Source organism: Manacus vitellinus, unplaced genomic scaffold, assembly GCF_001715985.3.
Source record: "Manacus vitellinus isolate BGI_N305 unplaced genomic scaffold, ASM171598v3 scaffold_42_pilon, whole genome shotgun sequence".
Lineage (NCBI taxonomy): Eukaryota > Metazoa > Chordata > Aves > Passeriformes > Pipridae > Manacus > Manacus vitellinus.
Window position 1 is genome coordinate 579,303 of NW_021940553.1, and position 26,261 is coordinate 605,563.

Sequence of the window (26,261 nt, forward strand, 5' to 3'; positions counted from 1 at the left end):
CTGCTGCCAAGCCCTGTCACTTGGTGTCTGGTTGATGGTGACTGTCACAGGTGAGGGGACATGTCTCAGACTGAAGTGAGGTGCTGCTTTGTGCATGCTCAGCTGCTGACTCAGGGGCAGGGGCTGCAACTAGTGGGGAGAAATGGCATTTTGCTGGATTCTGCTGTGCTAAGGATGCTCTGCTGATGACTGTAATATGGTACCATTCCTGAAGGTGCCCACAAGAGATGGTCTCTGAGTCTCACAAGAATAGCTGTAAAGTTGTTGTAGTGGTGTTACAGTGATGATGAGGGTTTTTTATAATTTTGCATTATACCAGTTAGTGCAGTTGGAATAACACAAGGATGTGTATGCAGTGTGGCACCCTCCACGTGCTACCCAAACCATCCAAGGATTTAACCTTAAGAGGGAGCTTAAAGACTTGGAATTAAGCACCCACAGGAAGCTTTCTCTAACCATTTTACTGGGAACATTAATGGGATCCACAAATTCTGTTACTGGCACCATACCTGGGATACAGCTTTATTCATTTAATCTTTTGTCAACAAATATTTCAGTTTAATAAAACAAAGCATTGCAAACTTGAGAGCTGAATCTCTTTTGCCGTGTAAAGTAAGGGGAAGGACTAGAGAGATGACAGGCTGGAGAGGAAGGCACAGAAGGAAATCCCTTATTGCATGAGTTTCCCATATTGTCTTCTGCTCTTGTCAAACAGAAAGAATGGGGATGTCATGGAGCTGGGAAGGCAGAGTAGATGGAGGGATGAGGATGATATCTCTAACCCAGGTATGATTTGGCTGCCTGATATGAAGACTCCTGCCTAATTTACAGCTGTGGATGTAAACCCATTCCTGATGTGAGTGTATATCCAGAAGGTAATGGTAAAAAAACTTCCTTCGTTGGAGTATCACTAGGCCCTTGCTCATGCCAGAGGGGAGAGCATGTTGGTCTGAGAGGCTCCTGCACATTATTTTTATTTAGCATGTTAAGCAAATGCTTTCATGTTTGGCCTTTCCAGATTGGTCTCTAGACAGTATTTCTTCCCTTGTGCCAAGCATCGCCCTCTTTCCCACTCCTTTTGGAGCATTTTGTGAGGTTTGAATTAGATTGTTATTGCTGGAAATACTGCAGTTCAATGGACAAATTTTTCTTGGCCGAGATCCAAACCTTGTCTTCTTTTTGTGGATATTAATAATGACAGAGTTGAGACCTTGTCACTCTTCTGCTGAATTGGGTAGGTAATAAATTTAAAAATAAGTTTCATAAGAGAATTGTGGTCAGGAACAGGACAAGGTTTGGACAAGGTTTTCTGTCTAAATGAAAAATTTTAGAATGAGTCTAACTCTGGAATAATTCCTTATTTATTAAAAGACTGAATTTCTTAGCATTCCTGTTAATATTTTGGATTTTTCCTCAGCATTATGAGATACTATAGCTGATAAATACACAGACCTGTAGTTTTAGTCTGAACTGAGAATTTTTACTTTCCTTTTGGTCTTAGTTCACACAAACCCCTCACACTGAGTTGATTTTATTCTGCAGTTAACATCCACAGCCAGCGTAAGTCCATTTATTTCTGCCATGCACATACATGGGTTCTGTTTTAAATAGCTGTTACAGGACTTTGGGTTTTAATAGGCATCTGGGGCAATGTGCAAGTCTTCAGGGTGCTGGAAGGTGAAAGACTTCATCAGTAGACTTTCTCAGATTGGCTTCAGCTGGCATTTTCTAATCAGGCTTCAATCAGGTATTTAAGGTTGGCTTCCTGGACTTACTTTGCACTTCAAATCCTGAGGAGGGTACACCTAAAACACGCAGAATTCATCAGTAACCCCATTCCTAGAACGCACAGTGGCTATAATGGGATGCACAGGGCTGTTCTGCATCAGACCCAGTGTCTTTCCACCCTGAGACTGTAATCACTGTCCTGTGTCACTTCTGTCCATCACAGGCAGAGTCTGCACAGGTGAGATGTCCTGGTGGATATTCACAGCTGGTGTTGTGGCTGAAGGGTTTTAGGAAGGGCACAGCAGCCATGCCTTGCACAGGAGTTTGCTTTTCATTTTCTTTAGTATTTTGTGGTTTTGGTTTTTTCCCCTTCTTTCTCTTCTTTTAGAGAATTAAGGAGTAGGAAACTTCAGTCTTGCATTTTCTGGGGGACTGTCAGCACCCTCACCTGCTCCATCTGAAGTAACCAACTTTGCTTTGCTCTGCCACTCAGACTGTGTTGTCAGTGTGTAAGCACTGGTTTTACATTAGAGAAATTTAACCTTTAGAAACCCTGGAAGTGTCCAAGGCTGGGTTGGACGGCGCTTGGAGCAACATGGTCCAGTGGAAGGGTCCCTGCCCATGGCAAGGGGTGGGATGAGGCAGTCTTTAAGGTCCCTTCCAGCCCAAACCACTCTGTGATTCTTTCTGTGTCTGCATTCTGTAAAATATGTTATCTCTAAGTTTCCTCAATGATCCAGTTGTTTAGTCTCGAGAAAACAAATGAATAGCAACAAATTTACGGTTGGACTTGATGATCTTGGAGGTCTTTCCAACCATAACAATTCTGTGGTTCTATGAAATCTGAAGTAGTTTTTTGGAATTAAAAATCCTACCCAATCAAGCAGAATCTTTAACAGAATAATGGTGAACCTGGGACTCTGCCTCCCTTTCTTGAATAGGTAGGGGATTTCATTGCTACCAAGTCTGACCTTAGTTGTGGTTCTCCATGGATTTTATGTTGCCAAACATTTGGTAGAGTGAATCAGATGACTGTAATGAGAAAGCTTTTGGGATGACTTTTATTCAGCCTCTTCAAATTGACTTGCCTCTGACCAAGAGGGGAGAGAAGGCAAAGTGTTCTTCCACTGGCATTTTCAGAAGCAGTGTTGTTCTTCTGGAGTCTCTCTCAAACAGCACCTGGAGCATCTTCTCCCAAAATTAAATCTAAGATTTGCACATAGCAACGTCTAGTGGCAGGTCTGCTGTTTCAGCTAATCTCAGGATAGTTTAGTGATCATTGAGTGGAGTTTGTCAGCATGCTTAAACATAATACCACTTTATTAGGGACAAATCTTTACTGGTTTCAGGCTTCTTTGTACTTCGTGAGTTCCTCTCCTGTTGTTCAGTTTGGGGATTTTGTGTGCTGTCTTTAAAATCTTAAATTAGGGATTTACTGCACAACATCATCCTTGAGGTGGTGTTTGTTGTTTCTAGGTCCAAGCAGCCCAGGAGATGGACAGAAGCTATAGAGCCTCTGATTTTTGTCACAGTTGTTCTTGGACAGGAATCACATGTAATCTAGGTTAGAGAACTGCTTGTTATGTAAAGGCTTTATGCAATTGGAAGTGCAGCATTTTACATTTTTGCAATTAAGAAGGTTGTCCTGAAATAGTCTTAGCCTACATGGAAAATGTGCTCATTAGCCACGTTCCTATTCTTGCCCAATGTTCTGTTTAATTTTTCTGTAACCTTTTAACTTGCTGTGGCTGCTGTCACTGCATTTTTTTGTTATAATTACTGTATTGATTCAAATTGCTTATTAATGAAGATTTATGTAAATTTTTCCCTTTCTGAGATATATTTACTTTCCCTATCCCAATTTCTAAAACACTCTGAAGCTTTGCAGAAGTTGTACTGTTTCCCAAGCAAACAATTTTGAACTGCTGTAGCAGTCAGAAAACAAAGTCCTGGTGACAGCACTTGGTGCAGCCGAGTGATTTAATTGCAGCATTAAAATGAACAAATGCAGAGAAAACTATTGTGTGGCTGGTCTGGGTGTGTTTGCCATTTGTGCTGGTGCTGCTTTATGAGTAGAAAATGCGTTATGTTTAATATGGGCTCTCCTGGGGCTGTGGAAGTTTACGAAACCAGTGCATCAAGTGATATGAAGAAAACAAGCAGTAGGCTGTTAGTCTTGTCTCTTCCTCCACGGTTTTCCTGTTCCCTTGGTGCACTCTGTCGACTTGTAAAAGCCTTTCAGAACTGAAGGCAAACTTACTTTGAACAGTATAGAGAGAATAAAATGTAGTATTTTCTAGAGTACTCAACTAAAGTGTTTTAAACATAATCCTATGTAGCTTGTCTAGTCAGGTTAATGATTTGTCACATAATGTGTGGCTACTTGTGGAATTTTTGCCCTTGCTAAATAGAAAATGTTTGTCTTTGCCATTTGGCTTCCTAGTATTTTCACTGGAAGAAGAAAAAATAACCTTGCGAGCTTTTGCAGTTTGTGTATTGGAAAATAATGTGTTCTCAATCACTCTTACAGTGTTTCTCTTCCTGTCTTTTTAATAGCATCTTTTTTTCCCCTCTGTGTTTTGCACTCTCTCTCCCCACCACAGACACCACCAGTCTGCTCAAACTCATGGCATGCTCAGATATTTGGAGTCATTTTTTAAGTCATTTCAGCATCTCATTGGTATGTCAAGAACTGGCATATTTGCAAATTGCAGAAGTCAATTTGTAAAGCGTATAAACTGTGTAAAAGTTTGCTTCGGCACATATTTAGAGCTCCCCAGTTAATTAATTTTAAATTGAATTTTCACTGTGGTTTGGCACATACTTGAAACAAGCACAGTGCAATTCCTAAAGATGGAAAGTAAATACTAAATAATTATTGCACCTTACGTACAAATAAATCCCTTTTGTTGTATAGAACTGACTCTTTCCCTGTCCCTGTATCCTCCTTAGGAGGCAAGCTTTGAAAAGGAGTAATGACTGTATAAATTAAAATGTATAGTTCTGTCTGGTTAGTGTGGGTGTTGTGCTAGACAGCATTCCTTATGGAGTGTGGTGTCCGTTATGGGATCGTCACTGTATGCTTTCCCAAGCGTAGGAAGGGATTTTATAATCTACTGGAATGCCAGATGCTTTTAACTAGAATTAAAAGTGGTCCATGATCCATAAATTATAATCATGTGTGGGTGTGGGTGTCTTATCATTAAACTCTTATGTCTGCATGAGAGGTGTGGGAGGAAATAAAAGCGTGGGATGTAATAGTGGATTATGTTGTACATTTTGTTTTTCCAATTTGTTCTGAATGTATTTTGGAGTCCTTTAATTCACGCCTTCCTCAAACAAATTAATGCTGTGTTCGCTTAAAAGTATATTAATTAAGCAGCATCTTCTTTTGTTTTGTGGTGGTTTTTTTTTTCTTTTGGGCTTGTTTCAAATAGTGATTAATAACTAGCTAACAAGGTCCATGGCCTCTGCTTGAGTTTGTAAGGCATGTTTACGCAAATTCATACTGATTTTAGGTATTTGAGTTAGAACTGAAACTCTTACTGCTGTAACTGCATTGGGACATTCCTTATTGTGGAGGCAGGTGTTTCTATAACTGCTGATGCTTTTTTTAATTACTTAAACCCAAGGAAGAGGAGCTTGGCGTAGCTGTAATTGTATCTGAAGTGAGGATTCCTACGTGTGAAATTAATGTAAACAGTAAAAAGTAAGGGCATGCATCACTTCAGGGACACAGCTGAAGCTCTGATGTGGGTATTGAGTCTTGTGAGACAATCTGAAAATGCTGCGTTTCTTAAAAAATCCAGAATTTCCTCTAAATCTTCTGCTGACCCTTCATTTGAAGACTGGTACTCCAAAGGCAGCCTCCCCTTGAGCCTGTGATCTCCCACCCTTAAAGATAAGGGTGCACCCAGGGCTCGTGGATGCCCGTGATCAAAAGGAATGACAAAAGTCAGAGGGTCCACAAAAGTTTATGGGGTTTTATTGGTAAATTACACACTTGGCCTGGAAATCAGTGTGTTAGTCCCTGACCTGCTATATGAGCACACAGCAGTGGGGTTTGATGAGAGGGGTAGGGTGAAAGGGAAGAGAAAAAGAGAGATTAAAGAGAGGGAGAAAGAAAGGAAAGAGAGATCACCAGTCCTGTTTCCAGTGTCGATCCAGCGTAGTTAATTAGCCAGAGCCTGACCTTCTTGAGGTGCTCCCTTAACACCTCCATGGCTTCTTGGCTTCTCTGAGGACCTGTCTACTTCAGATTCTTCAAAAAGGCTTTTACTGTTGATTTTCTTACCTTTAGCAAGCTGTTCCCAGGTTATTTTTGGCTTGACTCAATCTGGTTTAGCACCGAACTTGCCAAAGCTTATGTACCTTTTTCTTTCCTGATTTGGAAAAGACTTAATCTTTTTGAATTTAATAGTCTCCTTTCTCTGCAGTTGTGTCATGGTCCTTTTTTTTTCTGTTTGGGGTCTCTAATACCTGATCCACATCCTCTCTGAGCCTTTATGTGGTGACTTTAAGTTGTTTTATTGCCATCCAGCAATTCATAAACTGAGCCTGTTTTCTTACCTGTTTCTTAATCTTTCTGAACGTTTTGTAGTTAATGGACTTCAGTTACGAATTATGGACATACCTGTGTGGGAGACTAGTGGGAGTTTTGGTTTTTAGGAAAAAAAATCAGATCATGGGATCCTGGAATGGTTTGGGCTGGAAGGGACCTTAAGGATCATCCAGTTCCACAGCCCTGCCATGGGCAGGGACACCTTCCACAAGACCAGGTTGCTCCAAGCCCCATCCAGCCTGGCCTTGAACACTTCTAGGAATGGGGCAGCCACATCATGTCCTTGAGCAAAGATGTTTTCCTTATCTGCAAAAGAAGGAAAAGTAGATATGTGGGAGGTTTCAGCAGAATTTACTCTCAGCTGGAAGGAAAATCTGGATCAAATTAATTCCACCAAGAATGGGAGATGTTTTTAGGCACCACAGCAGTTGACAGTTGTTTGGTACTCACTAGTTCTGTGTGTGGATGTGTATGTTTATTATATATATAAAAACTGCATAATATAAATAAAATATAGTGAGTATACAGAAAATATATAAACATAAATACGTTTAATAATATAAATATATATGACCAAGTATACTATATCTATATATTTAGTATGTATATACAAAAAATTACTATTCAATTATTGAAATACATAGAAATATAAAAATAAAACATGCATAAATTATATATAGGAATGAGTTGTTATATAAATATAGAATAGATTATATGAGTATAACATATATTTAGCAGTCATGCTGTTTGCATGTGACAGTGTGTAAGATTCCCACTTAAACAAATTCAGGTGGTTTTGTAAGATGTATATCAGCACATAAATATAACATATGTAAATATATTAAATATATATATTAAACGTAGATAATACAGAATATGAAAATAGTGACAGGAAAAAAATTTTGGCTTGCATAATTTCAAGTTTGCCTTCAGATTTATCCATCTAACTCACTGCTGGCTTCTGAGTTGAGCCTCTCTATGTTATATTATGGAATTAATTCTCTCAGCAGTTGTCATTGTCAGGATGTCTGTCAAGGTCTGTGTTTCTATCTATCCGAATAACTGTATCTGTGTAATTAGATCTATTCTATATAATTAAATAGTTGTATGTGTATATATATGTATGTGTGCATGTATATACACATTGTGTGTATAATCTATTCCAGTGTACATATAATCTGCTCTGACTCTCTTCGGTGGCTCAGAGATCTTTAGAAGATTGGGGCATTAGCTCTGGAACAGCTCACATTCAGACCAAGGGAACCAGGGGTTAAATGCCCATTTTAAGTATAAAATTCTCATTTTTACAGATAGGGGAAATAGAGGAAATAACATCCTTGAAGCTTGGCTAAAATTATGTAATCATTTGACATTGCAGATAGGAATAAAATTCCAACGTCCTGATCTTTATCCTCGTGTTTTAACTGCTGGGCCTCGCTTCAAGGTTAATGAAACATGCTGTTTGGTTGTGATAACGTGTGCAGGAGTCCTTCTTACCAAACAATGTCAGGTGATTTTGCAAGGTGTATATACAGCATGTAGGTGTTTCTCGTTGTCTGTTCTTGTACAGACAATTGTAATGGTTTTGAGAAGGGCCTGGTCACGAGGCCCTGCTGTCACTTCCTACCAGATGGGTTGGCAGCATTTGTGACTTTGCACAAAGTTATCTCATAATGGCTGTGAGAATGTGGGGTGAGTTCCATCCTGAGAAGAGAAGTGTCTGAGGAGACCTGAGAGCCCCTTCCAGAGCCTAAAGGGGCACCAGAAGAGCTGGAAAGTGACTTTGGACAAGGGATGGAGGGACAGGACAAGGGAGAATGGCTTCCCACTGCCTGAGGGCAGGGTTAGATGGGATATGAGGAAGTAATTTCTGTCTGTGAGGGTGGTGAGGCCCTGGCACAGGTTGCCCAGAGAAGCTGTGGCTGCCCCTGGATGTCTGGAAGTGTCCAAGTCCAGGTTGGATGGAGCTTGGAGCAACCATGTCTAGTGGAAGGTGTCCCTGCCCATGGCAAGGAATGGAACCAGATGAGCTTTAAGATTCCTTCCAACCCAAACCATTCTGCAATTCTATGAACATTTGGGATAGCAAAAATGTTACAATATTCAAATATAACAATATTCAAATTATCTACTCAAAACCTAAAAGCCTAAAAAGGTGACTCTACACAAGGGGCAGCTGCTGATGCTAAAGGCCTACAAAGTTTGAACACAGCATAGGGCTTGCCTGGGGTACGTTGGGATGGCCAAGTGGCTTTGATAGTAGTGAGATCTGCGTGGAAATCTGGAGGCATTGATATCATGTGTCGACCTCAAGGGCAGTCATCTTCCCAGATTGGCTTTTTGACTTCCAGATTGATCTCATGCACGATGAGAATTGTGTCAAATGTTATGTTAAAAAGTTACATGAGCTTCTCCTTCTCAGACCTGGGCATAGCCCTGTTGTGAGCGATGGCAGAGAGACAGTCATGGGTTGTCCACAGTATTTCCTAACTGTGCCCCCCAGAGAGCATACTCTTTCCCCTTCATGGCTTGGCATTATTGCAAAATCCTTAGGAACAGGAAAAGCCCAGAGGAATCCCTCACCCTGTGCTAAAAATTTTGGGTACTGAAGATAAAACATTTTGGAACTGAACATGCATGCTAGAGACAAAATAAACTGCCTCTAAATATAATTTTTCATATAAATGCAAATCTTTATGTAATTCATTCCATAAATTGGTGAATCAGTTTTTGGAACCCAAACTTTCTCAATACATTATATGTAATTTTAGTCTTTAATAGTAAAGTTGGGGAGTGTTAGCACGTGTTTCTATATAATTTCAATGTTAACTATCAATTTTTGCTGGGAAAAAAATATAGAGGCAGAGTCAGTAATACTTAGTCAGCCTTTTTGTCCCCCCATAGTGTTGTGTTTTTGTAGTCAGCGAATTTGATACACCAAAACCCTTCCCAACACGATTCCCTCCACGCTGGCCATCTACCCAAAAGACACTGGAATTTAATCGGTATTAGATCCATAGGAAGACTTCAAACAGGATCTCGTGTGCTGCAGCTCTGTTTTGTTGGTCTGGATCCAGCCGTGGTGTCTGGTGACAGAAATGTGTTCCTGTCTGATGCCTCTGGAGTTGATGTCAGTTCAGAGAGCGGAGCCAAAGGGCAGGTGCTGACATAAAACAGCTCATCAGCCTTGGCAGTAACTCACGTCCTGCCCTTAGTGGTGAGCAGGGACGCAGGGTTCTTTCAGCTGAGGAGGCATTTTCTGCTAGTCAAGATAATGAAAAATGTTGCCTGTGGCACGCTTGTTCTGAGGATAAGACTTCATTCTTCAGCACTGCCGTTTTCCTCAGCGCTTCATCATTAAAACTGCCATTTTAATAATGTGCATATGGCTGGAGCTGGTATTGATGCCTCAAGATAAGCTTATATAGCACTTTCTGTAGTGAAATCCAATTTTCAATGGCTCATAATTTTTTTCCCCCCAAACTTCAGTTGTTTGTGATGAAACTTTTCATGCTGAGCGTCTTCCTTAGGCTCTTTTTTTTTTTTTAAGTTTTTTTTTTTTTTTTTTTTGGCACTGCTTTAATTGAAAACAGTTCTTCTGTTCCTGAGAATGAGGTTAGGGAAAAATGTTACTTAACCAATGCTGAATTCTTACATCTGTTTTATTGAGGAGTTTTAGAGCCTTCATGCCTTGGAACAGGCTCTTGAGATTTGGGGAGGGGGGCTTAGGGGAGTGAAGCTGGGGATAGAGATGTGCCATTTACAGTCCCTCTTAAAGTTTACTAAATCTGGCCAATTTACAAGATCCTGAAACTTGCCGTTTGCATACATGGAGCAGAAACTTGCTGAAAAACTGGCAGCAAAATTGTCTGAACGTTGAGCTTTCTTGAAGTGTGTTCCACAGAGCGTCGTGCCAGTGGGGCTTGGGACACAGCACCCCTTGTGAAGTCTGTGAGCCCATTCCAGCATCCAGGGGGGACTTTCCTTGCAGTTGCTTCTTCCAGTTGTTGGTGGACCAGGTTTCAAGCAGGAGAGTTAACACTCGGGGATTTCCTCTTCCTTGGTGCAGCAGGTAGAGTAGAGGAAGAAGTTATCTCACTGTTTGACAGAATGTCACCACTTAGAGTGAAAATAGGGATGGGATGGGGTAGGGTGCATTAAACAACAACATGCCCATTGCACTGGGGAGAGGTGGCAGGCTCCAAGAAGTGTGAGCAAATCACTCCCAAACTGTGTAACTCTGAGTTTTCCAGCCCTACTTACATTAGGAATTTTAATTTAGTTGTTTTTAAATGCTCTCCTGAAGGCTCTGTTAAGAGAAACCAGTTGGAATTGCTGCAGGTACCAGTGCTCAGGTGCTTCACAAGTTTGGAGGAGGGAAAGTGAGGCCCTAGGAGGGAATCAGGAGATCTGTGCTGACTTTGCTGTCCTGGCTATTGCTTCTCAGTTTTGTATGGGATCTTTTTCTGGCTTATGGGCAGTAGGCTGGAGAAAGGAGCAAGCAGGGATTTATTTGACAGAATCCCTGAATCCTTTAAGTTGGAAAAGCCCTCCAAGATCATCAAGTCCAACCTGTGCCCGATCCCCACCTTTTCACCCAGCCCAGAACACTGAGAGCCACATCCAGTCGTTCCTTGAGCACCTCCAGGGATGGGGACTCCCCAGGCAGTTCATTCCAAAACAACCTATTTCAATGGAAGGAAGGACATGATGAGGCTGGGAAGGTGCCAAGTTATAGCTGTTGAGACATAATTCAGTGGTGGGTTGGAGGGAATAATGAAAACTGTGACCAGGAGGAGAGATTCATCCTGCCAGAGCTGAGTCCAGCAGTTCTGCTGATCGGTCCTGTTAGAATGCAGGCAGTGAATTTACCCCTTATCTCATCCTGCTCCTGGAGCTGCTTAATTCTTGCCTGATTAAACACAGAGAGGAGCTCAGTTTTTTGCCATGGTAAAGCTGATCTTTGTTATTTCCTGAATACTGAAGTTCATAGAATCACAGAATGGTTTGGGTTGGAAGGGACTTTAAAGCTCACCCAGTCCCACCCCCTGCCACGGGCAGGGACACCTTCCACTAGACATGGTTGCTCCAAGCCTCATCCAACCTGGCCTTGGACACTTGCAGGGATCCAGGACCAGCCACAGCTTCTCTGGGCAACCTGTGCCAGGGCCTCTCCACCCTCCCAGCCAGGAATTCCTTCCCAATATCCCATCTAACCCTTCCCTCTGGCAGTGGGAAGCCATTCCCTGTGTCCTGTCCCTCCATCCCTTTTCCCAAGTCCCTCTCCACCTCTCCTGGAGCCCCTTTAGGCTCTGGAAGGGGCTCTCAGGTCTCCCCAGAGCCTTATTTTCTCCAGGATGAACAGACTGAACAACCCCAGCTCTTCCAGCATGGCTCTGCAAAAGACTTGAACTAAGTCTGGATTTGACCCCATGACTGGTGGGAAGAATGATCTCTGAAGTCTGCCAAGGGATGTATCTTCTCATGGAACTGGGATAAACCTTGTCATGATATTTACCATGAAAATTGAGCTGCATACATTTAACAAGTAAGGGAATAGAAGGGTGAAAATTATCTTGTGGCTTAGACAGTTGAGTTCAGAAAAACATTAGGTCTCCCTTGCCTCTTTGCATTTTTATTATACTTTTCTTTTTTTAGGCTATTAGGCAGAATTCTTTAGAGGGAGACTTTCCCAGAAGCCACTTGCTCATGTTCCTCATGTTCTCATGTCTCAAGAAACAGGTTCATTTTGAATTGAGGGCCTGGCATCACAACAAGCCAACAGGAGCAGTGTGCTAAACTCACTAACTGATATAAAATGCTAACTGCTCTGGAAAAGTCATTTGTTGGATGCCTTGATCTGTCTCGCAATGTTACAGGTCACTTCAGTCAATGGATGTCTGGATTTCTTCTTCCCCCTTCCCCTTCTGTGTGGGGATGAAGTTCTTCTGAGGGTCTTGCGTCAAAAGCATTAGTTAATATCGGTGCCCTGATTAACACTATTTAAAAATAATACTACCAGGGCTTGATTTTTTTAAACATTTCCACGTTTGTTTCTGTCTCGCATTTTGTCCAATTGAGTGGACAAAAAAATGTTACTGAAAATCCCGGTATTGGTTGGATTATAAACGTGCACTGTGTTCCCTCCCATTCTGACCACAACAATAAAGTACAGGGAAGATGCCCTGGGCAACAGCCAGAGGAGTCTTCTATTAAAGACAAAAATAAATAAATAAATAAATAATAACTTAAAAAAACAGCAACAAAACCAAACAAAAAAACTCCTGAAAACTAACTACTCCTCCCCAAAATCCTACCAAAACAACCCAAACCAAAAACAGCCCCAAAACCCCACCATCCAACAAGTCCCTTTTAATGTCTCGCTATGTGAACTTTCTGTTGTCGTGAGGTTTGCTGTTCCAGGGCTGAAGGATGATTGAGTCAGACAGTTCCTCTAAAATTCAATCCAACACTGGGTGGATTTGCAGTTTTTCCCACATTTCTCATTCGTTTTCCTCTTTCTCACCCTCTTCGAGCTTGCACTTAGTTTCCCAGGTTTCAAGTAGTCATAATACTATGATATTGTGCTCTTGTATAATATCATAAAACCTGTATTTATTTTTTCTTGATATTGTGGTCACATTTGCTGCTTCAGTTGTACTGGAGAGTCTTCAAATGCGCAGCAGGAATTTCGTTCCATCTCAAAAATTTTATCACTTGTGTCCAAAGGAGTTGAAATAGGTGTTGCCAGCAACAGACCAGGACTGGAGCTAATAAAAATGTGAAGATTCTTGATTTAAGATGTTCCCTTCCTATAGTTCTTTTAATATATTTCTAGAAGTGAATTAGTGGTTTATTAAGGTTATTTCCAGCCTTATTGAAGACTTGGTAGCCTTTTGCTTCAGGAACGTGATGTGTAACTTGCTTTACTTAATTCTTCAACGTGTCTGGGTATGTCTGCTACTCATATTCCAATTACAGATACTAAAAATGTTGTCAGGGGTTTCCAGCTAACAAAGGTATTCCATGCTTCAGCATCTCTGTACAACTAAGAGAAGCAGACCCCATCTGCAAATGTTAAATTTATCATAGACTCACGGAATCATTAAGGTTGGAAAAGACCTCTAAGGTTGCCGATTCCAACCGTAAATAATATATATAATTATATGCAGTATAATTTCAGTGAGTTTGCAGGTGTTGACTTTGCTTTTAAATGTTTCTGTACTTTTTCGGATTAAATACTTTCTTGGGGGTGTCTTAATACATTTCTGATAGAGCTGTGGTGTCAAAAGCTTTGATGGGTTTGCAAGTCCACAACTGAGCTTCATGGTCATGGGAGAAGGGGGTTGTCTCTTTATTTTGAAGTTCAAAACCAGAAGAAGAGTTATGGTGGAATAGATGGGGTTCCTGCCCCTGAGGAGAGTCTGTCACATTTTGTATGTTACAGCGAACATCTCCCGAAATCTAGAGATAAAAAATAATATGAAAATTTTAAAATGAAATAAACACTATTTTTGCAGTGAAATGAGGAACATGCTTGTTTATTGTAGTAAATCTACAAAGTTTAGTGTTTGTAATGCTTTTCAGTTCCATGACATTTGAAAGGTCGTGCAAAGTATTGGAGCTGCGATTAATCACAGGAAGCAAAATGGAAAAGACTTTCAAAGAAAGGAAAGAAAAATCTGTGTATGTAATTTGGCTGGGCAACAAAGGAGACCTGACTGTGCCTTTTATTTAAAGGCTGTAAACACTGAACTGGGGAAGAAATGTTTTATGGTATTTCGTAGAACCACTTACAGGAATAAGGAGATGAAGCTGAACAAAGTAATGCTTAGGCTGAATATTAGGAAAAAAATCTCAACATTGAGGTTTATTAGATTATGGAACACTCTTCCCAAAGGATGTGGTTCAAGCTCCATTACTAGTTCCTTAAAATTAGACTGGATAGAATAACAAACTGGAGGGAACACTGTTGCATGGGTAGGGGATGGACACAGTTACCTAATACATCTTTGCATTTCACTTGCTTCCATGATTCATTTCCTGAAAAGCTGCTTCCAGAATGTGTTAATGACATCACGGCCCCGGCAGCCTCAGGCCCGTCGGAACTCCTCCAGCTTTGGAGGGCTTATGTGGAGATTTCCTGGGCTACCTTTTCCCCAGCGGCTCCTACATCCCGGCCATTCCCTGCGGCTTCCCTGTCCTGCTGCAGCATTGGGAACAATGCCTGGGGTGTGCTTTAAAAATGTGGATACACAGACGTGAACTGGGCTGTTCCCAGTGACCAGGAGTGGAGCAGGCAGGGAATTGGTGTTGCAGAGCTTGGCTTCACAGAAATAACTACCTTCTGCTGTTCTTGGCAAGTGGGATGAAATACTGGTCGCCTTTACAATAGTGTTATTAAGTGTGAAAAACCTCAAACAATTAAGTCATACTCAGTCATATATTTCAATGAGCCAGTTGAAATATATGAAATACAGAACAGTCGTTCTGTCTCACTGATTTGACAAGAAGAAAGTAACTTGGTTTTTAAAACATTTGTTCTATACTTTTTTTTTTTAACATTTAAAGAAGTAATCTAAAACACGCTCTTAATCTTTCTATAGCATGTCAGTCACTTTTCTGTAGTATTTAGGAACTAAATACTGAAAATAAAGTATTATAATAAAGCACCTGAAATAGAGGAAAGCACCTGAAATACAATGAAGCATGTGATATAAAGCCCATGGCAATCCACTGTGTAGATTGTTGAAATGTGTGACTTTGACCTCACACTAAGGACTAAGTGGTAGTTTGATAGGATTTTGAGACTGGATATGCAGTTTACAAGTGATCACAAATTGATTCTGGTACTCATCATGTGCCTTTCCTGTACTCCAGAAAGGTAGAGTCAAGATGGACTGGTACATAGCTGTTGTGTCAAAATGCTTTTAAATTCAGTATCTCCCACGTGTGAAGTCTTGCTGCAGCCTGCTAATGACTTAGAGAGCAGCTAGCCTACCAGTATGTAAAATGTGAATTCGTTTTGCTAGACTGTGTGTCACCCAGAAACTATTCATTTATAGCTGTTTGTAAAACTTTTTTCCTTCTGTGTCTCAAACTTGCTTGGGTTAATTCTGTTACTCCAGTGTCAGGCAGTGGAGAGCATGAAAAATACTGCTGAAAATTAAAAACTGTTACTTCTGCCATTTCTATTACTATGCCCAGGTATAATGTTGCAAAAATGTGTAATTTATGAGATCTTTTGTCAGCTGAAAAAGTTTCTGCAATTAAGGAGTAACTGCAAACAAAAAGTTACTGCAGTATTTAGGACAGCCATTTTTGTGCTTCTGAGTTTTGTAATTTCCCTACCTAAAATATTTATGCTCTGATCAGATGCCCTTTTTCAGTCAGCGGTCGTAGTTTTGTGTGTTTATGCTCCAGATGAGCTTAATCTTGCCTGAGGATGGAATATTTAACATGCAGGTTCATAAAACACAGAAAAATCATTCCATATTTCCTATGCTTCAGCTTTGCTCATTTCTTGCTGTAATGAATCTTCCCAAACCTGCAATGGGACTTTCCTAAAATGAACATAGCTGCTGTTTTTGTAGTCTTTTAAGCAAGTATACCCAGTATTCCTCACAGTCTGCAGTTTTAAGTTGCCTAGCTAAAGATCTGAGACGTTGAGGATGTGCTCATAGAGTGTAAAATGCCTTTGATACAACAGCTGCCTCACTGATCCCTGTTCATCATTCCGTGGACCACTTTTTCCTCTCCCATTCATTATCACATAACATCCCCGTGGCAACTTGAGAAATTGCTTACATGGAAAAGTAACCGTAGGAAAGTATTTATGTATTTTTAGCTTTCTTCTAACACAATGTAGCAGCTGGAAACGAGGACAAGAGCCAGCACAACGTGATCTGCCAGCTCTCCACGGGCCACCAGAAAGTGTTCACCAGACCACAGTGTGAGAACCATTGAATTGACTTAAGAAATGTGACACACATAATAAGCATTAAGTAAAAAAAACAACCCCTCAAGTTCCCAAAGCTGCTGCTTGAATGTAATAAGAATTAAATAGTAATTGTAATGTTTTTTAATAATACGTTATTCACTGGTTTTAGTGGAGGAAGTACAGGATGGTATCAATTAGATGCAATGAAAATCACTTTTGCTTTAGTTCATCATCTGTATTTACTGATGCCTTAGATTTTATTGCAGCACTGGACAATCTTTTGGATGCTGAAAGTTTCAGAAATAGGAAATCAGAGTGTGGAGCTAGGACTTGATTTGGACAGATTGCTAAACATAAGTTAGAACTGTTTCAGTTTTTTTTCTTCGTTGTTGGGTTTTCTTTCTGGTGTTTGACAGTTTTTTTACCAACTTCTATAGCCTCATCTGTTTGTGTTCTTTCCATTTTTGCAACAGGGGAGCAGGATTGTTGTTTTGGAAATGTTACAATGACAGGGAGAGATCAAGATGAAGATCTCTTTTGAAGATATTCATGTCTACTAAAACTCTTGTTTCATCCTTTTCAGTCTTGAAAGCAGCCTGAGGCTGCACCTCAACCTGGTGCCCTCTGAAAAATAATTTCAAAAGCAATAAAACTCATTGGGAAAATGCTGATGATGTATGAGGGGACTTGGGCTGTGAGATGAGAGAAGAGGCAATGATCTGCTTTGTTACCAAGCTCCACTGAGGAGAGGCATGAGCATACTCAAAAAGGCTTTGCCCGTATGAATTGAAATTTAATGCCTGTATTTAAACTTAATGAAGAATAGGCTGTTCAAAGGAAAGCTTGAAGTTCAGTTATTACTGTGATTGCATTTTGCAGCTGCTGTTAGATTTTAAAAAAAAAATAAAATCTTCATTTCGTAGAAAGGTGCTTGGAAATAAGTAATACCAATTTCCTCAGCGTTAGTTTAATGCTCTGTCCAGGGGGAAAGCTCAGAGAATTTGTCATCCAAGCCTTTATACTGAAGATTGGAAGGTAAGTAACACATTTTGTGGAAGGATTGCAAGTAGTTCAATAACTACCCTAAGAGAGCTCACAAATCAATTATACCTCACAGTCAGTTGATATACTGACTTAAAATAATGGTAGACACTACTAGAAGTTGTTGACTATAAACTGCAATGCTTTATATGAGTATAATGAGTTTTTAAAGTACCCTCTGCATTCCTACCTGTCTGTTGGTTTTAAAATGTATTCAGAACCAAACTCTTAAAATTCTGCTTAGTCACATGAAACTATAAATAAGTGGGTTTAAACTTTTCTTCAAGGAGGTACAAACATGAACCTTATTTGTATCTCGTTGTGTAACAGAGACCAGGCACTGGGCTGAGATTTCTGCAGAATTGTGTTTGTGTTAAATAACAGTCAGGTGAAAAAAAGTTCTATTTTGATGGATGTGTCATAACTTCATTTTGCCATTAAGTGTTGTTTCACAGACTGTCAAACTACATTAAGGTCCTGGGTTTGTTTTCATGACTATGAACTGTGTTTCCAGCCATCTTACAGAAGGCCTCAGGTTCTCTGTTGCAAAAAAACATACCTTGCTCTTAAGACCTGCCTTTCTTGCTCTGCCTTACATTGTTTGAGTGGGGAAAAAAATCTGTGATGGGTACTTTGGTGGAAGAGAAGGACAAAAATATATCTATAATTTAGTTTTAAAGGTGAAAGCAGTCAGTACCCGTATCAAAGTATCCGGCTATTTGACAGAAATAGTTGGCAGGATTTTATATTTCTCAAATTGACAAACATTCTAGCAATGTGGTTCCATGTGGAACCGAGTCAAGAAATAAAGTTATATTAGAGAATTCCAGAGTGGTTTGGGCTGGAAGGGACCACAGTGGGTCATCTGGTCCCACCTCCCTGCTCCAGCAGGGTTGTCCCAGAGCACGTGGCACAGAATTGTATCCAGATGGTTCTGGAATATCCCCAGAGAGGAAGACTCTTCTGTATATTCTGTTATTACTATTATTATTGCTATTATTATCATCACCATCATCATCATCATTTTCCCATCCTTTTCTGTCCTAGTGAACAGAAAAACTCTCAACCCATGAGTTTTACAGTTCTTTTTTTCCAGTTCTCTCCTCCATCCCACCAGGGAGGAGCGAATGATTGGCTGTGTAGTGTTAAACCACAACAACATTGAAGAGGCTGTTTTAGGGTTATGGATTATTAACTTCATCAGGCTTATAATTAGGACCAGAAAGGTAGTATTTGGTAATGTAGAGACTTTTCAAGAGTTTATAAATCTTCAGAAGCACTTTGGCTCACAATGCTATTTCAGGTAATCTGCTCCTCCCTCCGTTTCACAGTTCAGTGGTTTAGTTTTGAGAACCCTATCCTGTCTTGGCCGCCTCCCAGAGATCTAGAAAGCTGTAAGAAAACTTTGTGAATTTGCATTTCCCTTGAGAATATGGAAAAATGACAAGAGAATAGGAGTAAATTAAATTTAAAGTGAAAATTCAATGTGAAAGAAATCCAAGCTCTGTATGTTGAATTGTATGTTGATGTCTAGGCCAAATTTCTCTTCGTGCTTGTAGTGGTGCCAGGCAACACTAGTACTGTTACAGCCACCTATGGCTATCCTGTTGGCTTATATAGGAATTTTCATAGAATCATGGAATCCCAGAATGGTTTGGGTTGGAAGTGACCTCAAAGCTCATCTCATTCCACCTCCCTGCCATGGGCAGGGACACATTCCACTAGATCAGGTTGCTCCAAGCCTCGTCCAACCTGGCCTTCATCCCTTTTAAATATGGCATTTTCTTCCTTTTATTCTGTGGGGTTTTTTTGGTGTTGTGTTTTTTTTGGTGTTTTTTTGTTTGGTTTGGTTTTGTTTTTATTTGTGTTTTGTTGTTGTTGTTTTTGTTTTGTTTTTGTTGGTGGTTGTTGTTGTTTTGTTTTTGTTTCTGTGATGTTCTGAAGAAGCAGAATCTGAAATGTGAGTTACTTGGTTCATATATTAATATGCAGATTTCTCTCGCACATGATGACCTCGTTCTCCCTGGTGGAATATTCAGATTTTGCCCACATCCCTCCTTTCCTGACTGTTGAGGAAAGGTGTAGCAGTGGCAGATGCCAGCCACAGAAGGGTGGGGTGGTGGAAAACAAAAAATGAGAACTCAGCTGAAGTTTAAGAAAGACAATGTGCCAAATTTGAATTTACTTAACCTATGATAAATGTATGGTTGTTTCGGTTTTCTTACAGTACTTTCTCTGCACGCTACCCCTCTGGATAACTCATGAGAGTTTCAAAAACTAACTTCATGGTCAGCATCATTCATTCTGATTTAAAGGACAGTGGATCGAAACCATGGTGATAAAGGGTTATTAATGGAACATTAAATTTTTGCTAAGAAGACTGTAATTACAGTGCTTTTTATTATAAGAACTCCCTCAAGCTGCTTAACACTGAGTGGTATTAGTTCCCTTGCCCTTGACATGGCAGTAATTGCCCTGCAATTGTGCTGATGAGGGAGCACTGGTTTATTACATAATCTGACTGTACAATTACATTTGAAGAAAAACGCTCTTTGGAATGGCTTGAAATTTTGTAGGGCTAAGAGTACTTGAAATTCTTTTTAATTGGTTACACTACACTTAATGCTTTGCGTTCACATGGCTTACAGGATTTTATCATTTGCACCTTGAATCTCTCAGACTAGAAGATCGAAAACTAAACTTCCTTAATTTTTTCTGTCTTCTTTAAGAAGTGGGGAAAATTGTAATTAATTTTCAGTTTAGGCATTAAATAAAAGAGGAAATAAGAATTTTCTATTTTTTTTTTAGTTGAGCTTTTTTTTTTCTCTATAATTCAGGACTTTGACCTATTAAATGAATAATTTGATGAAATGCTCAGTCTGTGCCATAAAATTTGAAGATACACTCAGAAAAATGAACTGCTGGGCAGGCATCTGGGGAGGAATGCAGTACACTGTGATTGAGAGAGGCTGCTTCTTATTCCCCTGGGAATGTATCAGGGGCTCAGATGTGATAAACATAGAGGGTTTGTCCTTCTTCTTGACTTTGTCCCCCAGTAATGCTGAGTTTGCAGCATCTCTCTTTCAGTTTTACTGCTTTTCTTATTTTTTTTTCAGTGGTGTAAGAGAGTGCCATGAGCAGTTGTAGGGAAATAAGGACTAATGGACTTTCTGGAGAAGGATAAAGAGAGTCCTCTGATGCTCCTTCTCCTCTGATTGGTACTTAGGCACGTTGCTGGTCAGCTTGGTTCGCCAACACTGCTGTAATTGGGAACAGGAATTTCAAATGCAGTTAGTGTTGGAGTTTATTTTTTGTTTTTTAGTGCTGTAAGTATGAAAATGACTCTGTGTTTTAGGCTCAAACGTCGAACTTTAAGCTGTGTGATAATGAGTTTTGACGAGCAGCATTTGGGGACATTGCTTTGACTTTGTACATTATGCCTTTAATACTGGACTGGTACGTGCACCATGTACAATCACACAATGGTTTGGGTTGCAAGGGACCTCAAAGCTCACTTCATTCCACCTCCTGCCGTAGGCAGGGACACCTTCCACTAGCCCAGGTTGCTCCAAGCCCTGTCCAACCTGGCCTTGGACACTCCCAGGGATGGGGCAGCCACAGCTTCTCTGTGCAACCTGTGCCAGGGCCTCACCACCCTCACAGGGAAGAATTTCTCCCTCACAACTAATCTAACCCTGGCCTCTAGAGGAGTTCTGTTTATTGAAACATTAACATGCTGTTTTGTGCTTTCCTCTGCAGCTGGCCTGTGGACAGTGTTCACACTCGGCGGGGTGGGCAGCAAAGCGTCGCCGCAGCTGGAGCAGTGCTCCCCGCTCGCCAGCCAGAGCCTGCTGCTGCTGCTGGTCTTGGCCAACCTGACTGATGCCCCAGACATGCCCAACCCCTACAGGCAAGCTATTATGTCCTTCAAGAACACACAAGGTTCGTATCTGTTCTTATCTGTAAGCACGAGCTGTTGAAAGTGAATTTTAAGTTGCTGTGATTTCTTAGAGGTTCTCTTTCCAAAAATTGTTGTTCTTCCAGCAAGCCTGTGGAAGAGCAGTAATTGTGCCTTTTCTTCTGGGAGTTTTGAGGTGACGTTCCTCAGCTGCTGGAATTTAATGGTAGGGACAGAGGGAGGATACTTTGTCCTTCAGACTTGAGAAAGATTAGAAAACTTTGTGATTCTAGTCCTGTTTACGGTTGGACAAAGATGATCTTGAAGGGTTCTTCCAACCTTGATGGTTCTGTGACTCTGTAATTTCATAAAGTATAAATAAAACTGACTTATAAGTCAGTTTATCAGGCTATCCAAGAGTCTGCTGGAGTCACCTAAAACTTTACAGAGGAATCCTGTTTAGCTGGAGTCATGTTCCTTAGAGTGAAGATAAGCAATTGAATTACTACCTGGATGGATTTGCTGACTATATTCTTCTGTTGCAAGTGTGAGGTAAAATATAATTTAAATAAGATTAACTTTAATAATTTTAATAAGGTTAGTATAAGCACTTTCATGAGTTTTGCTTATGTGGAAGGCTTCAGAGCATTTTCAGTGCTTGTCTTGTTTTTGAGAAGGCTGGTTCCAGTCTCTGTATTAGGTAACTGCAGGTGCTGTGCTGACTCTCTGACTGACAGAGGGTCTTGTTTGGGACACAGTGGTTCCTTGACACAGCCTGGACTGTCTGGGCAGCTCAGTGAGCAGCTGTGGTGCTTTTCATAGAATCACAGCATTGTTTAGGTTGGAAAAGCCCTCTAAGATCATGGAGTCCAACAGTTCGCCCACACTGCCAAGGCCACCACCAACCCATGTCCCCAAGCGCCACATCCACATGGCTTTTAAATCCCTGCAGGGATGGGGACTCCCAACACTTCCCATATATGTTTTATGGACTTAAATCTCTGAGTTTGAGCCATGGAGTTTTACCTTTCATTGGCTTTGTGCAGGTTGACAGCATGCACAGAGTTCAGGAGGAATGTGACAACCTATGAAGCCACAATAATCCCTCTGAGTTACTCACTTTCAGACAGTTTTTGTATTCCTTTAACCATTAAGTATTTAGCAGGTTGAGCTCTAAATTATTTACCTTTACCTAGGAAATTTTGTTAGATCATGAGGATGGAGGTTTGTTCTCATTAGAAGAATTCTGAATCCTAACATGCTCCTTGGATTTATTGTATGCCATTTACAGGTGGTTGAGATCCAATTGTTGATAAAGTTTTTGTTTTGTTCTATTTTTTAAAGTGCAGACTTCCATTAATGTTTTATTTTGGTTGACTTTGATTAAATTCACTAGTAGCCAGTAAATTTTGTTGAGAAGTGTTATAGGCTTATCATTATAAAATTTTAAAAGAACTTCTTCTATGTCAAAAGTAACATAAAAAGCTGTATTTTCTCTAGATGTGCATGGTTATAGAACAACTTATGATTTCCCAGAAACTTGTTTCCACTTGTGATACTCATAATTGAGCTTAAATTTGATTCTTGTAAACATTCTGAGGGCTTAGTATGAGGAAAGTGAGATGAAAAAAGAAAGCTGGTTGCTGTCACAATGATCTATAGCACGTGACTATAAAAAGAAAACTTTTTTTTTTTTAAGTAATTTATATGATTTAATTGTGACAACACTAGTAGAATTCAGGGTAGTTTTCTTTATTCTACATGGTCTAGAATAGTTTAGTTTTTCTGTTGATCAGCCTAATGTTCTATAGAATAATGCAGGATTGTGCTGCTGTTGCTGGTAAGTTTCTTTAATACTATTTAGATTTTTATTACTGATAGTGAAAGGCTATAAATCCAAGTGGCACAGTTTAAACATCCACCGAGGTGAAGCTGGAGAGTCAGTGGACACTTCTCAGCTAATGAACTGTGGCACATCAAGGATGGAATTGTTCTGATTTTGCTGTCTACGTCCAAACCTCCCCCTGTGGAGAGGAATTTTCACCCAAAGCAGGAGGTTTTACACCAGTTGGTCCACAAGCGTGGTCAGTAGTTCAGCAAGGGCAGGTTTGGGTCTCTGTGGGTACATTGGTTTGGGACAGGCAGCGGGGCTGTGTCTCGCCTCCGTGTGCGCGGCAGCGCTTCCCGGCTCCCGCAGCAGGAGGAGGGTTTGCTCCAGGGCTCCTGCTGACTCCAGCTGAATGGCTGGAGCTGCCACCCCTCGCCCAGGCCAAGGGGAGCGGCGGCTCCCCAGCACGTCGTCTCTGCCGGGCCCCCAGAAAACTGAGGGGAGCCAGGGCTCCTGGGGGGCTCCCACAGGGCCTCCAAGCACTTTCTCCTTCCAAAGCGGGTGGAAGTGTTGCTCAAAATAAGTGACGACTATCGCATTCTTCTGTGCTGAAAGCTGTTTAGGAACTTTGCCAAGAATACGGGCTACAAATCAGAGAACCACAGTGTAGTTTGGGTTGGAAGGGACCCTCAAGATCGCCCAGTTCCATCCACCCCCTGCCATGGGCAGGGACACCTTCCACTGTCCCAGGTTGCTCCAAGCCACGTCCAGCCTGGCCTTGGACACTCCCAGGGATGGGGCAGCCACAGCTTCTCTGGGCGACTTGTGCCAGGGCCTCACCACCTTCAGTGTAAAGAATTTCTTCCTAATCTATTATCTAAATGTCTCCTCTTTCGGTTTAAAACCACTCCCCCTTGTCCTGTCACTATTTGCCCATGTAAAAAGTCACTCTCCATTTTTTTTAAAAGCCCCCTTTGAGTTCTAGCCTTTTCTGTTTCCACTGGGAACTTCTAGACCACAGAGATCTGTGCAGATGTTTATCAGTTTTTATTGAAACTGGTAAAGGTTCTGTGAACAGAAATCTGTTCTATTTTCACTTCCAGCTCTGGCACAGAGTGTATTGTGAATATCAACAAACTGCTGTTACTTTGAGGGATGTCAGATGATGTGATGTCGTGTTTTACACCACTTAACCCATGAAATTCCCCACCACACACATCTAAGGTCCTGACAAAATCTGTGTTTCACTGAGATACCACAATAGTCTTGACCTATGCACATATCCCCTTCATGCCAAGGTACTCCATATTGATGCCAGGGAACTAAACCTGGAAGTGTGGGGTGCAGGGTTTGGAAACACATGAATTGTCAACGTATTCGTTCCTGAGAAGATATTGTAGCTGTTCTACTTGCAGCAGCTCCTGGGACCACATTCCTTCTTAGCAGGGAAAGCCATTTGGACAAAAAGAATAGCTTTATGAAAAAAGAAGAGTGTTTTGTGCAGGTAGAGGGGTCTAACGTGCTCACGTGGGGGGACAACCTCAGCCTTTTTGGCACAGCTGAATCTTCATGAGACCCTATTAGGGTTTATGACCATTGGTGATAGGAGTTATGGATGATTTTTATTTCCTCCTCACTGTGGTGTCTGTATAAAATATTTCACCAAGGGATTTTTATCTGAATGATAAGTGTATTTGTTCAAGATTTACTCTTATTTCTTTATTTCAGATAACACGGCTTTTTCATCGTCAAATCCACACGCTTTCCAGATTAACTTTAACAGCTTATACACAGCTTTGTGTGAGCAGCAGAAGTCTGATCAGGCCACTCTCCTTTTGTACATGCTTCTGCACCAGAACAGCAACGTGCGGACGTATGTGTTGGCACGGACAGACATAGAAAATCTGGTAAGTCTTTCTCTGCCTGCCTGATTTTCGTCACAAGGGGCTGGACCTGAGTGTCAGCAGCTGCCAGTGGTCCCTGTTCTGCAGTGGGAGCAGTAGGTCCTGTCTCACTTTTTCACCAGTTCTAGCTCACTTATTCATTTTTGTTATGTCATCTCAGGAGTGTGATGCAGAACATGTCACTGCAGTAAAGGGTAGTACTGGTAAAGCTACAAGGCTGTCTCTTTCCCTCTTTCTCTGTGCCACTATTATGATCCAGGTCAAACCTGCTCACTTCTGTGATCATAGTATAAAGAAACTGGTGGCAAATATCATTCTATTCATTATTTTATTTATCTCTTTTAGGTATTTGGACTAAAAAGTTGCATGAGCTTACTGTGTACATTCAGGAATAATAGTTAACAAAATGAGCTGTAACTTGACTAACATGCCAAATGTCGTACAGGGTTGACCTGAGACTGAAACTCCTCATGGAGCAGCTCACAGGTTTTATAGAAATACAGCTGTAGTGAGTTTTTAGCCACTTAAATAGGATTGTGGTTAATGGGCAATATAACAGACACCTGGTATGGTTTTTGTAGGTTATAAATTAGCTTATGCTCCCCACTTTAGTCATGTCACAAACCACTTTAGCAAATCTTACTTATTAAAAAGCATTCCTTTAATAAGATAATGGCTGTCTAGGGGGATTGGTAACGGAATAGAGAACTCTTTCCATTTTAATATTTGAAATCTTGCCAGGTAATTAGATCCCTTGCCTGTTTGATGGCAGATATGGAGTGAGTTTGGTTTCAGTCCAAGTTCCAGCAGATGTATTGCTAAAATCGGAGTTGATAGACGCCACTGTTGGCAAACGGGGGTGAGATGGTTGGTATTGAATTGATTCAAGACTGAACTCCTGTGTCATCTGCTGAGGATTATCTGGGCAGGGGCTGAGTCATTTTGCATGAGTTCTGTGAACAAATGGCAAAGTATAATTTTTGGGGCAGTTAGTGTGTGATATGAGAAGTTTAACAGCTGCTAACCTTAACAATTTGCTGTATCTTTAGACTCATCAAATAGAATCCCAGAATGGTTTAGATTGGAAGGGACCTTAGAGCTCATCTTGTTCCAACCCTCTGCAATGGGCAGGGACACCTTCCACTAGACCAAGTTGCTTTGGAGAAGAAAAGGTTAGGTGTGTGCTTTGTTTTAGAATCATGTTGTCTGATATACTGTAAAACTTCCAGAAAAACCATGAGGTGCATGTGTCAAAACAACTCCAAATGCAGGTACTCAGATGCTCTGCAATGTGGGATATTTTCATATATTATCACCTAAAAAAAAAAAATAAAAAGATCAGAAAATCCCAGAAATCATCA

The 26,261-nt window shown here is 40.8% G+C and overlaps 1 protein-coding gene across 3 annotated transcripts in view; it reads left to right on the forward strand.

The window, feature by feature from the left end:
• Positions 1–26,261, forward strand: part of DYM (dymeclin) — a 214,277-nt gene that overhangs the window by 54,927 nt on the left and 133,089 nt on the right. For all 3 annotated transcript variants that reach the window (XM_018078808.2, XM_018078811.2, XM_018078810.2), the window contains exons 9-10: positions 21,030–21,212; positions 24,725–24,903. In XM_018078808.2, coding sequence (XP_017934297.1) covers positions 21,030–21,212; positions 24,725–24,903 — 362 coding nt within the window. The remainder of the gene's footprint in view (positions 1–21,029; positions 21,213–24,724; positions 24,904–26,261) is intronic.